The following is an 18,180-nucleotide window of genomic DNA, read 5'->3' on the forward strand; positions in this document are numbered from 1 at the left end:
GAGCCGACGGTTTCTGCTCCAGCTGCCATGCCTGTCACCTGCTGCCACGATGTCCCTGATATCAAGGACTTCTAACCCTCTGGAACTGTAAGCTAAATAAACTCTTCTGTAAGTTGTCTTGGTCATGGTGTTTTATCACAGCAACAGAAAAGTATCTAATGATTCTCTCTCCAGAGCCTCAGGGAGGGGTGGGGCCTCTGGAGCTGATCCCCCTGAATCAGGGTTGATCTCGTTCAGTTTATCATAGCAGATTGAAGTTTTGAATATCCATCTAGGACCCAGCACCCAAGTTCATCTACAGTCACAGGAACTTTTATTTTCTGCTTTGTCGATTTCTTTCAGTTTTCTGCAGACAATTTTGTTTATGCAAATAAGGTCAGTTTGATTTCTCAGCTTGCCAAACTGAGTGTCTTTGGTGGTTTGAACGAGATGTCCACCAGACTCTTGGGGGTTTGAACACTTGGTCCCCAGTTGGTAACACGGTTTGTGGAGGCTTAGAAGAAGGTGTGGCCTTGCTAGAGGAATTATGGCATTGGTGGTGGGCTTTTCAATTTCAAAGCTATTCACCATTCCCAGTCCACTGTCTGCTTCCGGCTTATGGTTTAAGATGTGAACTCTCAGTTTCTGCTCCAGTCACCATGCCTGTTCCCTGCCATACTTCCCCACTATGAGGGCCATGGATTTTTATGGTCCTCAACCCACAGGTCATGACCCCTCTGGGAGTCAAATGACCCTTTCACAGGGGTCACCTAAGACCACTGAGAGACACAGATATTTGCATTACTACTCATAACAGTAGCAAAATTACAGTTATGAAGTAGCAATGAGAATAATTGTATGGTTGGAGTTCACAACATGAGCAACTGTATCAAAGGGTCGCAGCATTAGCAAGGCTGAGAACCACTGCTCTAGAACCACAAGCCAAATAAACGCTTCCTTCTGGAAGTCACCTTGGTTGGAGTGTTTTACCACAGTAGTAGAAACGAGACTAAGGTGGTGTCTCTCGCTTCCATTTCCCGAGTGAACAGGTTACACTTGTCAGCACGATGCAGCTCACAAATGCTAACTGTGGACATCACTGCCTGTGCAGCCTTAGGAGGAAAGCGCTCTCTTCAGCCACTACATCAGCTGCTCTTGGCTTCTTCCTTTCAACTGTGTTTATGACCAGTGTGTGTGGGAGTCATTAACACAGTATGCATGTGGAGGACAGAGGGCAGCTCTGTGGAGTTCCTTCCTTCTTTCCACATCTCACCAGTCTGAAATGGCACTCAAGTCACCAGGCTTACGGGACAAGTGCATCTACCTGCCAAGCCATCGTGCCAACCCTGTAGTTACTTCATATCCAGTTGTGGAAGATCTCCTTTGTCCCCACATTTCTGTGAGTGGCTTTCGGTTGTTGTTGTTTTTTTTTTCCTAAAGATTTATTTATTTACTATATTTAAGTACACTGTAGCTGTCTTCAGACACTCCAGAAGAGGGCCCCAGATCTGATGGTTGTGAGCCAACATGTGGATGCTGGAATTGAACTCATGACCTTCAGAAGAGCAGTCAGTGCTCTTACTCGCTGAGTCATCTCTCCAGCCCCCTCCCCCTCGGTTGTTTTAATAATACAATTGAAACACCATTTAAAAAAAAAATCTCCATACAGTTTTCAGGCTATTCTCCACATCGCATAGTCAATCAACACTAACTCCAGGATGATTTACCACTTTCCACCCCAAAGAAGCCCTGTATTCAGCTGTGCCCAGTTGCTCTCCAGTCCCTCCTCCCTCCACCCGCAGACCTTAGCTTGGATCACTCTACTTTCTGTCTTTGAGAATTGTCTATTCTGAATGTTTCTACTCCATTCAGACTGTAAGCCTGATTGATGTCTTTGATTTAATGCGGTGCTTGCAAGACCTGTCAACATTGTAGCACAAATTCATCTTCCTCTCCTTGAGCTGACAGGCTTTGCTTTCCAGCCAGTAGAGATGGGCCCATGGGCACATTCTCTACTTTTGGGACTGATGCTTGCTTGAAGATTTCTGTTCACATATCTTAGTTAACTTTAATTGCCACCTCGACACAATCTAGAGTCATCTGAAAGGAAAGTCTTCATTGAGGAATTGCCCAGATCAGATTGACCTATGGGCATGACTCTGAGGGGTTGTCTCTATTGCTGATTGATCCAGAAGGGTGTAGCCCACTATGGGTGGCACAATTCCCTAGGCATGTGGTCCTGGGCTGTATAAGGAAGCTAGCGGAGCATGAGCCTGGGTGTGTGCAAACAAGCATCACTCATCCATGATTTCTGCTTCAAGTTCCTGTCTAGACCTCCTCAAGGATGGACCATAACCTGGAAGTGTCAGCCAGCAGACCCTTTTCTCCCCATGTTGCTTTTGATCACAGACTTTTGTCACAGCACAGAATGATACTAGGACTTCCACAGTGTGAGTGCTGGGCATTGACTCAAGCTGTCAGGTTTGATGGTAAGTGCCTTTACCTGCCCCCCTCCACAGCTGCCTGATCTTGGTGTCCTATGCCCTTCTCCCCTGTTCTCTTTATAAATATTACTCATTCATTGCTCTTATCAAACGCCCACATGTGTTCACTTCAAGGTCTCTTTCTTCATTGGTCCATCTATTTAATTTTATCTGGAGTTAGTTCATTTTATGATTGTTGATTTGGTTGCCATCAGACACAATCTCTCTCCTTCTCTCCCTCTCTTCTTTTACCCCCGATCCCTCCCCACTTCTTCCCAGAACCTAGCATGTCCTATTTGAGGCCCGGCCTTCAGTGAAGAACATGGTTTTACTTGGAGGTTCCAAGTCTCAGAGACCCCCCCGCCCCTACGATCAACATCCATCCAGGTAGTATGAAGGGGATGGTGTCTGTGTGGTCCAAGGGTCACATGCGGTCACCCCCATGAAGTGACTGGTTTCTCTTCTTACCTCTGGCTTAAAAAAATAACCTGGCCCTGTTCCCACCCTTGCATCTATATTTTACAGAAGGAAGGACTCAGAACTCTGCAGGCCATGTCTGGGTTTCCTCCTGTGCTCACAGCAGACACTGAATCAGATGGATCTTCACAGCAGCTCCTGCACCTGAACCAAGCCCAAGTGTTTTCCTATGCCTCTCTCTCTCCCTCTCGCCCCACTCTCTCCCTCCCTCCCTCCCTTCCTTTCTTTATTTTTCTTCCTTCCTTTCTTTAGTTTGAGTTTTTATTTAAATTAATCTATTTACTTTACACCCCAGTCTCAGCTTCCTCTCTTTTCTCTCCTCAGAAAAGGGGAGGCCTCCCATGGATATCAATCTGCCTTAGCACATCAAGTTGCAGTAGGACTAGGTGCATCTTCTCCTGTTGTGGCTAGGCAAGGTAGCTCAGTTAGGGAAAGGGATCTGAAGGCAGGCCACAGAGCCAGAGACAGCCCCTGTACTACTTAGTTCTTAGGAGCCCCACATGAAGACTGAGATACACAACAGTTACCATGCATGCCGTTTGGTGGTTCAGCCTCTGTGAGCCCCTATGGGCCTGGGTTAGTTGATTCTGTAGGTTTTCTTGTGGTGTCCTTGACCTCTCTTGCTTTTTCAATCCTTCTTCCCCATTGTATTAGTTAGGGTTTTACTGCTGTGAACAGACACCATGACCAAGGCAAGTCTTATAAAAAAACAACATTTAATTGGGGCTATCTTACAGGTTCAGAGGTTCAGTCCATTATCATCAAGGTGGGAGCATGGCAGCATCTAGGCTGTCATGGCACAGGCAGAGCTGAAAGTTCTACATCTTCATCCAAAGGATGCTAGTGGAAGACTGCCTTCCAGGCAACTAGGGAGAGGATCTGAAGCCCACACCCACAGTGACACACCTACTCCACCCAGGTCACACCTATTCGAACAAGGCCACACCTCCAAATGGTGCCACTCCCTGGCCCAAGAATATACAAACCATCACACCCATCTTCCGTCGAATTCCCCAAGCTCTGCTTAATGTTTGACTGTGGGTCATCTGTATCTGCTGGGTGAATCCTCTCAGATGACAGTTATGCTAGGCTACGGTCTGCAAGTATAGAGGAATATCATTAACAGTGTCAGGGGCAGGTTCTCTCTCATGGTATGGGTCTCAAGCAGGGATGGTCACTGGTTGGCCATTCCCTCTTCCGCTGCTTTTCTTATTTTAAAATTTCTTTTAGTTTTGGTGGTTGGAGCTAGAACTCAGTTGGCAGAGTGCTTGCCCAAGTTGGTCAAGTGCTTGCCTAAGTTGGTATAATGTTTACCCAAGTTGGTAGAGTGCTTGCTTAGGCTGGTAAAATGTTTGTCCAAGTTGGGCGAGTGCTTGCCTAGGCTGGTATAATGTTTGCCCAAGTTGGCAGAGTGCTTGCCCAAGTTGGCAGAGTTCTTGCCCAAATTGTCAAAGTGCTTGCCCAAATTGTCAGAGTGCTTGTCCAAGTTGGTAGAATATTTGCCTAAATTGGCAGAGTGCTTGCCTAAGTTGGTAGAGTGCTTGCCCAAGTTGGTAGAATATTTGCCTAAATTGGCAGAGTGCTTGCCTAAGTTGGTAGAGTAGCTTGCCTAACACACATGAGACACTGTGTTGTTGGTGGTTTTTTTGTTTTGTTTTGTTTTGTTTTCTTAAAACAAAATCTCAAACATTCGATTTATCAAATGAAGATTCAGGAGCCAGATGCTGTTGTGAAAGCCTGCTAGCTCAGTGAGGCAGAGAAAGCACCCAGCTGACCTTCCTACTCCACCACTGTCCCAGAAGGAAAACACACCATCTCTTTCTCCTTCTCCATGTTATCTCAAATACCCTTCAACTCAAAGACCCCCCTTTCTCTTTCCTGGGTTTACTGATGCTCCCTCGATGCCAACTGGTTGCTTGCTCTGTCACCTCTTGACCTATCGTTGACTTTATTTAGCTCTTGTTAACAGAAAGGCCTTCAAGGTTCAGGGGTTAAAGATGTGTGCTACTGCTGAGCCACACCACAAGAAACAGGTTTTTCTGGTTCACAGTGTCAGGGTTCACAATGTGATCAAATATCCTGCAACATCTGGGCTTACTCTCCATTGCAAAAAAAAAAAAAAAAAAAAAAAAAAATAGTTGTGCAGCTAGGGAGGTGGGGGCTGGAGGATTGGAAGTTCAAGGCATCCTGCATGAAATTTGAAGCCAGCCTGGGTTATGTAGCCTAGTCTCAAAAACAGACAAACAAACCAACAAACCTGTCTTTGCATTTTCGTTTTCCTCCACTTTTTCTGGACAATAGCCTCTTCGAAAAGAGACAAAATACAAGCAAATGTCATGATTTATCATTTCCAAAATTAGGCTGAGCTTTCTTCCTTCTGTAGTATACATTTTTATTGGCAAATTGTCCTGTGCTGTTCAAGGTTACTGAAGGCTGACTCTGGGAGTAGAGGGGGGGGGCTCCCTTGTGTCAGACCCTAGCATGTTCATTTCAAGGGATCTCTAAAACTCCCTGTCCTGGGGCAATCTGGCCCCTGCCTCAGCTCGGGAGAAAGGAAGACAGCCAGTAGCTAAGGATCTTAAAATCATCTAACCCAGAGGCACACATACACACACAAGCTTACGGTGGGAGTGGGAATCAGGAAGCATATTGATTGCAAGTGAGTTCTCACTAAGTGTTTCTTCTCTAGCCATTGCTGGGTGGGGCATCCTCAGCCATTGTCTTAGTCAGGGTTTCTATTCCTGCACCAACATCATGACCAAGAGAGCAAGTTGGGGAGGAAAGGGTTTATTCAGCTTATACTTCCACATTGCTGTTCATCACCAAAGGAAGTCAGGACAGGAACTCACACAGGGCAGGAACATGGGGGCAGGAGCTGATGCAGAGGCCATGGAGGGGTGCTGCTTACTGGCTTGCTTCCAATGGGTTAGTCAGCTTGCTTTCTTATAGAACTCATGACCACCAGCCCAGAAATGGCACCACCCACAAATGGGACCTCCCACCCTTGATCCCCAATTGAGAGAATGCCTTACAGCTGGATCTCATGGAGGCATTTCCTCAAGGGAGGCTCCTTTCTCTGTGATAACTCTAGTTTGTGTCAAGTTGACACACAAAACCGGCCAGTGCAGCCATCATTGATGCTGTTACCTTGGCCTATTCTGAACCAGGCTGCTCCAGACGCCTGTGCTGGGTGCTGTGAGCACTGATTTGCCGATGTTTTGCTGTCTGCCTGCTGCTTCTATTTGCTGCATGCAAATTGTTCTTTTACTTTTCCTGAGTACATGCTCAATAGAAAAATTTTCTCACTTGGAACTAAGAGTGAGGCTATTGTGGAACTTTCTCAGCAACATATGGCATTTCTCACCAAGTCACTGGGGGACCTTAGAATTACACTGTCCATCACGGCTGAACTGCAGCCCCTTTGTAGCCCACAGCATCCAGGGACCTGGGAGGTACCACTGTGGTTCCGAGAGCCTGACACACAAGGGGATGGATGCCCAGGTATGTTCAGAAACACGGTGTGTGTGTGTGGGGGGGGGATGAAGAGAGAGCCCAATCCAGAACAAGTTTTGAGTTTGAACTCCTTGGCCTCAGTCAAGGTGACTGCAGCTCCTGCCTCCCCCTGATTTTGGAGACCTTGTAGAAGTGGCATGAGGGTACACTGTCTTCTTCCTATCCTCTCTTTCTTCATGCTCTGGAGAGTTCTCGATGGCTGAAAATATACAGTCTGGAGCAAGGGAATGCAAGAGATCTTTCTGCTAGCCTACCACAGGCAGTTTCTGCTAGGCTCCTCCTAGAACCTAGCAAAGGCTTACATCATCTTCTGCCTGCTACCAGGTGCAGGTGGCCTGGCAGGGCTACCCCAGTTCTCTCTCTCTCTCTCTCTCTCTCTCTCTCTCTCTCTCTCTCTCTCCTCCCTTCCCCTCCCCTCTCTCCTTCTCCCTTCCTTCCCCTCCCCATTTCTCTCTACTCCCATGTGTTCCTGGCTGGCTTATCTCTCCTTTCTGTCCTCCTCTGCCCCCCTTCTCTGCCCCATGGATCTACTCCTGTCTTTCTCCTTCTACCCTTTCTCCATGTCCTCACTCCCCTCTGTTCCCCCAGATAAACCTCCTTATACCAGGTCTGTAGTGTGGTGTGATTTTTTTTCCAGGGGCCACCCCTCAGGAGCACAGCATTAGATTCCATAACACTCTCAAGAGTGTGGATACCCTCAGCCACAATCCCTCACCCCAAGACCCAAAATCTATAGACTGAATGAACACATCTCCACCCCAAGTCTGTCTCCCACCTGCCGTCACTCTCGATATACTGCATCATAGGAGGGCTTCACAGATGATATTGTCTCTCCCAGTTTATCCCAGTATGGAACTGACCACGAGGAACAACTGTCAGAGGAAGGCGCTAAGACTCACATAAACTATGCTCACAAAATTCAGCGTGCAAGGTAAGTTGGCCATCTATCAAGAGGGCAGGCAGGAATAAAAGGTAGCACAGGCTTTCAGTGAAGCCCTAGGCAATAATAGAAAGACATGCTTCTGTATTACCTCCCCTAGGAAAATCTCAAAATTCAATGTGACTAGGGAGACATGATCATCTACAAGGCACAAAAGTCAATGTTTCCTATTAGGATACTAGTGGGAAAATGGTGGACTATTGAACAAGATGGTGTGTGTGTGTGTGTGTGTGTGTGTGTGTGTATGTGTATGCGCGCGCGCATAGGACACTGAGGGGGAACTGTAATGTTTCTGCTTTGTTTTGTAAGACGTTTCCAAGGCTGGGGATTCAGTTCAGTGGTGGCATGCTTGCAAGCATGAGGCCCTGGGTTTAACCTTCAACATTGTGCACGGAGGGCTATGGCACTCAGAGCAAGTAATCCCAGCACACGGGAGGTGGCAACCGAAGGATGAGAGAGAGGGTCGTAGTCATCCTTGGCTACATTGTGGGTTCAGAGCCAGTATTGAATTCCCACAATCCACCACGGGGAAGGTAGAGGCAGGAGAGGTTCAAGGTCATTTCTGGCTACTTTCTGAGTTTTCCAGACCAGTCTGGTTTACAGGAGACTGTCTTAAGAAAAAAAAAAAAATTAGTTTTCTTGTCAAGATTTGCTACCATGATTATATAGTTCATGCGAATGGTGTTCAAATCACAGGAAGAAAAGTCAATCTCACTTAAAAGAATGATACTGTCTCTGAGAGGCTCCGCGAGCGGCCTGAGGAGGTATCGGAAAGAAGCTAATCTTTCCAAGACTATCTAATTTCCAAGCTAATCTTTCCAAGATTTCAGCAGGCAGAAGCCAAGCTCCTCGCTAATAGGCTGTTGAGAAAGGCGCAGGTGCGTCACTTCCGGAAGGCAAGGTCCCGGCCGCCGCTCCGAGAGCGAGCGGTCTCTATGGCAACCAGCAGGCCCTGGCCCAGTTGCCAGGTTCCCAGCGGCCGTCTAGCCCGCCGCGCCTGCACAAAGACCGCGCGGTGACCGCGCAGCGCAGCGCCGCGACCTGGTCAAGCCAGCCCCGCGGGAATTGCCACCCCCGCCGCCGCTGCCCGGAAAGCAGTTCCGGCGGCCTCCGTGACGTACAGGCCGGGCGCGGCCTCGACCCTCGGGCCATCTTGGCAGCGGAGGGAGCAGCGGAGCGACAGGTACATACGCCGCCCAGCCTGGGCCAGTCCAGGTGCCGTCGCCTTTGTTCACGCGCGGGTGGTCGCATGGCACCGGTGGGCAGTGCCTGCATCCGCAGCCCGAGCTCCGGCAGGTGCATCCTGCAAAGTCTGGCAGGTCCGCGCATCTCGTAAGGCCTGGACAGGTCCAGCTTATGCATTCTACAAGAGCTGAGCAGATCCAGCCAGCGCCCCACACTTTGACCCTGCGAAGCTTGCAGAAAGGAACTGCGTCCAGGACAGGACCAGCGTCCTCAGGCTTGCTTCAGCATCCAAGGCCTTTCGCTCTGGTTCTCCAGGTACCTGTGGCTTAACTTTGGCCGCCAGCATGGTCCAACCTCGGACCTCCAAAACTGAAAGCTCAGCCTCTGCCCCTGGTGCCAGCGCTCAGATGGATGACGTAGTTGATACCCTGACCTCCCTGCGCCTCACCAACTCCGCGCTGAGGCGCGAGGCCTCCACACTGAGGGCGGAGAAGGCCAACCTCACCAACATGCTGGAGAGTGTGATGGCCGAGCTAACTCTGCTGCGCACCCGAGCGCGCATCCCTGGCGCTCTACAGATTACTCCACCTATCTCTGCCATCACTTCCAATGGGACCCGACCCATGACCACACCACCCACCTCATTGCCTGAACCCTTCTCAGGAGACCCTGGACAATTGGCAGGGTTCCTGATGCAGATGGACAGGTTCATGATTTTTCAAGCCTCCCGCTTCCCCGGTGAAGCTGAGAGAGTGGCCTTCCTCGTATCCCGTCTGACCGGGGAGGCGGAGAAGTGGGCCATCCCCCACATGCAACCAGACAGCCCTTTGAGAAACAATTACCAGGGGTTTCTGGCTGAGCTCCGCAGAACCTACAAGTCCCCGCTGAGGCACTCACGGCGAGCACAAATACGGAAGACATCTGCGTCCAATAGGGCTGTGCGGGAGCGAGAGCGGGAGCGCCAGATGTTGTGTCGCCAACTGGCCGCAGCTGGCACAGGATCCTGCCCGGTGCATCCAGCCTCCAACGGGACCAATCCCGCACCAGCCTTGCCCTCTCGTGGCCGGAACCTTTAAGGACTTGCCACCATCCTGGTAGTCTGTGTCCACCCAGATAGCTAGACTCCGTTGTTGAGGAGAGTTGTCAATACAGTAGCTTTGCCCTGTTTGAGGCACCCTTCACGCCTCTCTGTTCTACGGGAGACCATCCTGTCATCGGCATTGGTCACCCACCCCGCTGTGCGGTGTGTATTTGTTTGTTTTGTTAGCGTTACCTGCAACTCAATGCATGCTCCCCCTTTCTGTTGCTTGCAATCCCAGCTTCTCCAGCAATCACAACACAGCCCCTTGGGCATGTGCCTGCCCAGGAACCATTTAGGCTGACCACCTCTGCGAGCTCAGCTCATGGATACTCAGCTCCTGGAGCACTTCCTACAGTTCTTGCTGCCCTAGTCTGAAGAACTGGCGAGGAGTGGCCAAATGCTTCGGGTCTCATGTGGACACACGATCCAGTCCCAAGGAGCAGAGCCTCACAGGAGGATGACCTCGTGATCAGACTCAGACTCAGCCAAGCCTCTGGACCATGACATCATCTGTCATTTCAATGCCAAATGAACTGTGTTTACATACCTACCTGGCCCCTTTGGGGAGATGGGTGCCTCTCCTGGGTTTTCCTGCCCTCCTCTGCATGGTCTTGGCTTGACCACAAGAAAAACAACAACAACAACAACAACACCGCCTCTGCACCCACGGAAAGACATCTCTCTCCTCTCAGGAGCCCAGAGGCTGGGGCCTAGAACCCGGCTTCTTCCAGAGACTTCCTCCGTCATTGGGAAAAGTGACTGACTCTAACCAGCACAGCCACCTTTGCAAGACCAGGAGTCTTTGCTGCTCGCTGGGCTCCCGGCCCATAGCCACCTGCTTCTTGTTAACTCTGTTAGTCTAGCAGCCTCACTGCACAGCCAGGGCACCCTGCTGGCACTATGGTGCTATAAGCAGGTGGAAGACTCCCGGGGTTCCACTGAGAGTACTCACCTATCCCCAGCAGCTGAGTCTCATGCATGACCTTTCGGTGGAGGGGTCCCCAGGTGAAGTTACAGCTGCACCAGAAAAAATGGGGGGTAGGGAGGAGGTGTATGTGGAGGCAGGTGACAACTGAAAGGTTTCTTTGTGGCTTTCCAAGTTGTCAGAGACCCACCCAATGGGGAGGCAGGTCACCTGCCCTGGCTCCTCTGACCAATGGGTGCTGGCTGTATTTGCATTAGGTTTTGCTTCAGAGCCATTCAGGCTGCCTGTCTCCAGGTGTGGCTTCATTACCTTCTGCTGCATCTGGTCTGACCCACCTGGGCCACTCTGCCTCAGTGGCTCCGTCCCTACCTCTGCTCTGGTGGTGGTGGCTTGGCAATGGTTTTGTTTCTTGATGCATGTATTTAGGACCAGCATCTCAATAGCTCTCTGTGGCTTGGAGCCTGGAGCACACAAGAGAGGGTTGAGGCTTGCCCTCTGCGTCAGACCTGGAAGAGACACTTTGGATTGGTTGCTGAGGGGCCCATTGTGGCTCTCGTCGGGACCATGGTTTGTCCCCAGCCAAGACGATGAGGTGCAAGGCCCATGCAGCTCCAGAGGGAGACTGTGATAACTGGCCTCAAAGCTGAGCAAGAGGGGGAGGGGAGGCTTTGTACATATCTTAAGGTTCTAGTTGCTTGAGCTCAGAAGAGAACAGGGAGAGGGGAATGGGGGAGTTGCTCTATGAAGGAGTTGTGTCACTCCACATTGACAGTCGCGGCGGTACTGTGCCTGCTCTTCAGACTGTGACACCCATCCAGTAGGTGAGGCTTCACTGTACTCAGCGTCTAATGGACAGGGGGACCTGGCATTTGGGTGACTTCCCAGCCCAGTGTTTACTGTGACCTTGGAATTATCTCCATGTCCCAAAGCATTCAGTGACTTTGAGGAAACAGCAAAGACCCATCTCCTCCCCACCCCCCACCCCCTGCTAAATACATGACAGGGTGCGCATGCTCTGTGTTAGGACATCTGGGTGGGCCTGAGATAGATGCCTGTTGCTGCAGAGGACAGAGCCACTTCTGGATGTGCATGCCCTGGGCTTCAGCTTGCAGGGGAGTGAATGGCAGTGGAGAAGTTGGCATAGGCATAGCGTGACTTAGGGAGCAAGCCTGGGGCTTAGCTGGAACACACTGGGGACAGAGTGTTGGGTGGCAGATGCTCGGCTGTGTAGCCTGAGTGCTAAGACCATCCTGTGGCCCTTTGCCTGGGAGGCGTCCGTCGGGAGCTTTGCTAGGACACTCTGAAAGGAGGCTCGGGTTAGGGAGTGAGATCTGGAGCTTGGACAGGCAAGCAAGCTTGCAGTGTCTTGGAGGTCCTCGCCTTTGACATCTCTCTAGGACCTCATGTTGGACTCAGTGGCAGCCGGTGGAGCTAAAGAGAGGCATCCCCACCCAGTGCCATCAACATCTGGACCAGGGCTTCCCATTCTCTACAGCAGCAGACCAGGAATTCTGGGGGACCAGGGAGGGGAAAGGAAAACTGTAAAATTCAATGTTTTGATGTTTCCTTCCTGTCTCTGGCCTCATCTTTCTTTGCCTCTTATACAGCCATGGTGCTGCCTGTGGACCCCCACTGTGTACATATGACAACACTGTTTCCATGTGCCACCCACCTTACCCTGAGTGACTGTGAACCCTCCCCTCAGGCAAAGGAACAGTGCCGGTACTGTCAGATACTGACAATGTGTCAGGTTTTCCTCCAAGAAAGGAGCCGAAGTTTCTTCCTTGGGATACATTCTCTAAGGTAGGATTATTGGATTAGTGAACATGGGGCCCTCTGAAACTTTTACTACCTACAGACAAAACGGTTTTCAGAAGTTTCAGTGTCCATTGCATGGCCCCCAGCAAGGGGAAGTGTTCCTGGTTGAGGGTCTTCTCCCAGGCCCGAGTATTCCCTGACTTGGAGAGGTCAGCCGCACCATGTTTTAGTTGCATCTTTCGATCCTAGCTCACCGTGAGTGGTTTTACACCAAGTGACTGCATTTCCTCTTTTGCAGACTGCCGCTGTCCTTTGCCCCACTGACGGGGACCTGACCAGTTTGTAAGAGCTCCATATGTAATTAAAGATACTAACCTGGTGTGTGTCGTATCTGCTATAAGTGTCTCTGGGTTTTTGCTTTGGGTGTGACTGAAGCTGGGGCACACAGGCAAGCAGAACATGGCTCTGCCAGGCTGCTGGCCAGGACGGGGGCAGGGGTGTGGATGGCTGGGACACAGCAGCATCTTGGGTGATGTTGTGAAGTTATTTACACAAACATACATACTACTAGGCCTTGGGGCCCAGGTGTGGTAGAAGGATCCCTGTTACAGTGTTTAGACCTCAAGTCATACTTATACTGTCTGGGAGGGATGGTTCTGCCAGCTATGCCTAGCCCAGAGCATGTCCTGTACAGAGTGGGTGCAGTCCTAGAGCAGACGGTGTGATGGGTGCCCATGTCACATAGCCCATCCACAGCAGCCATATTGCTCAGATCATCTTTGTGGCTCCAGGATCCCATGGCACATGTAGGCTCTTCAGCCCATACGATGTCACAGTTTTCAAATGTCATTTAAGCCATGAAAGGAAACCAAGGACCTGTAAGCCCAAATACTATATTTTAATGAAAGCTTAACTTTTCTAAACAAAATAACGGCCCGGCTCCATTGTGGTGGATTTCCATGAGATAGCAGGAGGCTCAGACTGCTCCTATCCCTAGTCTTTGTGACACTGTGGTGACCCTCTGATGAGATGAAGGGAAGCTAGGCTAGCACCCCTGTGACCATGTGTCTTGTGGGGCCTCCTCTGGGCTCCTCCACTTGGCCATCACAGTGGACCCTCTGATGGTTTTGACTTCCCTATTGTCTGTCCATGTTGCTCCCAAGGCAGCAGAAATTGTTTCAACCCATCTGTCTTCAGCCCACACCTGCCCACCGTCCAGGTCTGGTACTGACCAGTTGTTAGACCAGCCTAGGTCCTCTCCTGCCTCTCAGGCCATATTGTTCTCGTTTCAAGGGCACCGACAGAGATTCAAGGTTACTGTTGGAACTCCCCCTGACCTGATTAGGCTTTTCCTGGCAGCCCCTCCCCCAGCCTTTCATGTGTCAAATATTTTATGTTGTCACTGAACTTGGGTCTTTTCCACAAAATGGGCATCTCAAAGGCAGAAGCTCTGCCAACAGTGTTCCCCAGCACCTGGCCTGCTCAGGGCAGCTGTGATCATACTGCAGAGGAAGATATGGCAGCTCTCTGGTCACATAGCCCATGCCAGAGCAGCTGTCTGCTAGCACTCTGGGGAAGCCTGCAATACCCCACGTTCTGTCCTACTTTACAAGGTGGGACCATCTGTCCACACTCCTCTTGACCTACTTCATAGGTGAGGAGAACCGACCTCAGGGAAGACAGATACATACTATGTCCTTCCCTGGACTGGCTACTTGGATCAAACATTCACTTTCCTTTGCAAATGTAATTTGTTTTCCATTTCCTTTATCACAGGCCATGCTGTAACAGCCCTAGTAGCTAGTTTTTCTGGGAACACTTTCTCCTTTGTCAACAGGACCTTGTTCTCAGGCTCAGAGATCAGGGTGGCAGTCCCTCTGTTCATATGGGGAGCACAGTTTCTCAGACCATCCACAGACCGTAGCATCTCCAGTTTGTGGTACCAGCATTCCCTAGATAGCAGGAGCCTCTTTTCCTGAATAGGTTCATCAGTAGCGATCAATGTGTTACTAAATACTGCCATCTCCAGTAGACAGAAAGTGTGCCCCCAAACTCAAATGCTAAAATCTGCACCCTAGGGGGCTGGAGAGGTGGCTCGGTGAATAAGAGTATTGCCTGTTCTTTCAAAGGACCCAGGTTCAATTCCCAGCACCCACATGGCAGCTCACACTGTCTAACTCTAGTTCCAAGGGATCTGACACCCTCACACCAATGCACATAAAATAAATTATTAAAAACCATCTCATGCCCTGTAGTCATAGTGTTGAGAAATAAATGTTTTAAATCATAGGCTATGATACACTGGTGGTTCGAGAGAGCAAAGTCATTGTAGGTTCAAGTTTCTGAACTCTTGGACTCTGATGTGTTGAGCTATTTGAGAGGTTATGAGACTTTCATGAGATACGGGCTTGATGGAGGAAGTACGTCAGTGGGGGTAGGCTTTGAGGCCTCATAGCCCCACCCCTTCCGGTCTGCTCTCTCTGCTTCCTGCATGTGGGCCGCAATGGGATCTGTCAGCTCCCAGTTCCAGCCGCCTGCCCTCTTCTTCTCCACGGTGGCCTCTCCCTTTGGAACTCTAAGCCAAAGCAAACCCTTCCATAAGTTGCTTTTAGTTGGGGCATTTTATCACAACAACAGTAAAAAGATTAATATGAAGGGCCTCATTAAATAAACCTGAGCTAGTCCGCACCGTCCTAGGATCTCCGCGCTTCTTCAATTCCTAAACCTGACTCTTAGGGTTTCTGCTAGACTCATCTCTCGAGATAGTGGTGTTTCCTATGGTGGCTGTACTGGATATTTTTACATCGACTTGACACAAGCTAAAGTCATCTGAGAGGCTGAAACCGCAAGAAGATGCCTCCCTAAGACCCAGCTGTAGGCAGACCTGTAGGGTATTTTCTTAGTGATCGATGGGAAAGGGTTCAGCCCATTGTGAGTGGTACCATCCCTGGGCTGGTGGTCCTGGGTTCTATAAGCAAGCAGATTGAGCAAGCCAGTAAGCAGCACCCCTCCATGGCCTCTGCATCAGCTCCTGCCCCCAGGTTCCTGTCCTGCCCGAGTTCCTGTCCTGACTTCCTTTTATGATGAACAGTAGTATGGACATGTGATCCAAGTAAACCCTTTCCTCTTGGAGTTGCTTTGGTCATGGTGTTTCATCACAGCTATAGTGACCCTGACTAAGACAATGGTAACATTTTGCAGTCGGTTTTTCTTCTCTTATTGCATCGGCAGCAGCCTGTGTCCCCTCTTGTGCTTGGCATCCTCCCGCTGGTGCAGATGCTTCTCCAGGCTGCCTGTTCCTGCTAGTGCATAAAACATGGGTCTAAGGCACCTCTGAGAAGGGCACAGGATGTTGTGGTCCCTTCTTGCTTTCTAGTCAACCCTCTACTGTCCATTTTTTCAGAATGTCTGGTACCCCGAGGAAGGTACTTGAAATCAGGGACCACCATACTGCAGGAAATTCCAAAGCAGGGCACATGGAGAAGCAGGTGTCAAAGCACTGGGGTGGGACAGCATCGGAGACCAGTTGTCCTGGGAGGCTCAAGGTGCCCTTGGATGTCCTGAGCTATGGAAACAGCGGGGGAAGCCACTGTCTCTTCCCAACACAAATCCTTACGGATAGCCTCCTTACTCTGAGCTGATCCCCACTCCTGAGTGAATGTGGCCCTGTAAAGAAAAGCACAGGGTAGCATTGGGAGAGGGACATCATAGCCCTGCCAGGCCCCAGAGACACAGCCACATTCTGTATTGCATTTATGTTGCTCATAAGTATGTATTAAATAAACACTAAGAGACTGCTCTAAAGATAGAAGTAACACAGAACCTTAGCACCGAGAGGGGACAGAAGCCACAGACCTCATTTGGACTGGGTTTCCTTTTATATAGTCCCATTGAATCGAGCTTTCCTGGTAAACCAGCTACGAATAATCTACTTGGTAACTCAGGAGCTGTGGGTTACTGACCAGAGTGTTAGAGGAACAGTGTGTGTGGGTTTAGGGAGGAAGGGGCTTACCGGTAGGAAAGCATCATGGCAGAGTGGTGCTAAACTTACTGTGCCAGCTGCCCAGACCGTTTGGAAGGAGCTCCAGGCTCTGAGTGAGAACTGGCCCATCAACATATGAGTGCCAAGCTCCTGCTGAATGCTGGTGTCTTTCTGAGAGCTGAAGGTGAGCAGTCTGGACCAGGCCTGGATTTCACAGATAATGCTTTTCTGGAGCAGGCCTGTTCACTGGAGTGTGAGAGTTGCCCTGTTAACTAAGGTTGAAGTCTACCATTGACCGGCTAGCCTTCTGAGGTCGGTGCAGTGTGGAGGACTCCCTTCACTGGCAGGGCTTCCCCTTACCTGACCTTGTCTGGGGAGTTCAAAAACCCCCACACTCCTTACCTGCAGAATGTCACATAGCCTTGGTTAAGATTACAGGTTTAACTTCCTTTTTCCCTATAAGAACCCTTCTGCTAGCACCTGAGAGTCCTGAAATACGCCCTCATGCTACTGAGGTATCTTGGTACTTTAAGCCTTCAGACAATGACCTTTGCCCATCCCGGATACTCTTACCCCTCCCTGTCCCCCAGACTACATCAGGCTTGAATCACCCCAAGTAAAGCTGATCTGGCTCCCTGCGGCTTGTACAGGTGTTGTCATTACTGTACGTAGTACTCACAGGGCTCCGAGGCATCTCTGGATCATCATCTCTGCTCCATCTGCCCTCATGGACCGACATCGACCAAGGATCCCCAGGACTAGGGAAGGTCCCAGCTGCAGAGTGCAAGCAGCAGGGTTCAGACACCGCCTGAAGGACTGGCACCAACACTGGCCTGTGCAGCTGCTGGGGCTGTAGCCTTGAACTTGGGGGGGGGGGGTATTCCAGTTAGGCATAGCTATCAAAATAGTCTAGCCTTAAATTATAGTGACTTAGACACAAGTGAATCGTGTTTTCCAGCTTAGAGATGTTCTGGGTGCACTATTATGACGATTTATTTAGTTTTTAGTATTTGTACGTTGAGTGTGTGCTTGGGTATGTGTGTGTACCACATGTGTGCAGTGTCCTCAGAGACCAGGAGAGGGCTTTGGATACCCCAGAGCTGGATTTATGGGTGTTGGATCCCCTCAAACTGGAGTTCCAAATGGTGATGAGCCGCCCTGAGGTTCTGGGAATTGATCTTGGATCCACTGGAAGAGCGTTCAGTGTTCTTAATCACTGAGCTATCTCTCCAGCTACTGAATGCATTGTTTTTAGACTCTTATAGAACAGATTCTGTAGCAGACATATTTTACTGTTGCTTAAAACATCACTTTAAAAAGATAATGAACTGACAACCTGTTGTTACACGGAGCTATATGGTTCCTGTTGCTATTTCTCTCTGGTTGGTGATATATGTGGGTTTTTTTTTTCATTGAAAAAATTTAAATTGGCCTTTACACACAGTGAAGTTCTCAGAACTGACATGCACAGTCTGTGTGGTGACAGAGACATGCTCCCGCATAGTGTGACCACAACTACAATATACAGAAAGCTCCAGGTGCTTCTAGCCAGCCAACCTCTCCCCACCCTGCTTGGTCAGTGGCCCCTTGATTGTTGCATTGGAGGTTGGAGCTGAGGTCAGCATTAACCCTCCTCCTACTTCCTATGCGTGGGATCTAAAAGTGTGGACAGCAGTGGACGGCAGTGTCCGGGAGTTGCTCAGGTTGCTGCTTTGAATGCTCCATCCCACAAACATGCTATGGTGGTCTATCAGCCACCATAATTATTTTTAACTTGACAATCATCTTTTTAAAAAAATACTATATTACAGATGTCTAATCTCTTTTAAAACAATTTGTATTTGTTCGTGAGAATTT

The 18,180-nt window shown here is 49.8% G+C and overlaps 1 protein-coding gene and 1 long non-coding RNA gene across 2 annotated transcripts; both read left to right on the forward strand.

Annotated features, from left to right (window-relative positions):
• The first annotated feature begins 1,292 nt into the window (after window positions 1-1,292).
• LOC147000723 (uncharacterized) lies at window positions 1,293-2,840 on the forward strand. Its single transcript, XR_015045653.1, has 3 exons — window positions 1,293-1,378; window positions 2,301-2,468; window positions 2,742-2,840. It is a non-coding gene; the product is annotated as an uncharacterized LOC147000723 (long non-coding RNA).
• Window positions 2,841-7,617: 4,777 nt separating this feature from the next.
• On the forward strand, window positions 7,618-12,730 carry Rtl6 (retrotransposon Gag like 6). Its single transcript, XM_021183592.3, has one exon. The coding sequence runs from the start codon at window positions 8,922-8,924 to the stop codon at window positions 9,651-9,653; it is 732 nt and encodes a 243-aa protein (XP_021039251.1). The 5' UTR covers window positions 7,618-8,921; the 3' UTR covers window positions 9,654-12,730.
• Window positions 12,731-18,180: the final 5,450 nt, after the last annotated feature.

The sequence above is a fragment of the Mus caroli genome, unplaced genomic scaffold, assembly GCF_978045245.1.
Source record: "Mus caroli unplaced genomic scaffold, Mus_caroli_1 scaffold_16, whole genome shotgun sequence".
Taxonomy (NCBI): domain Eukaryota; kingdom Metazoa; phylum Chordata; class Mammalia; order Rodentia; family Muridae; genus Mus; species Mus caroli.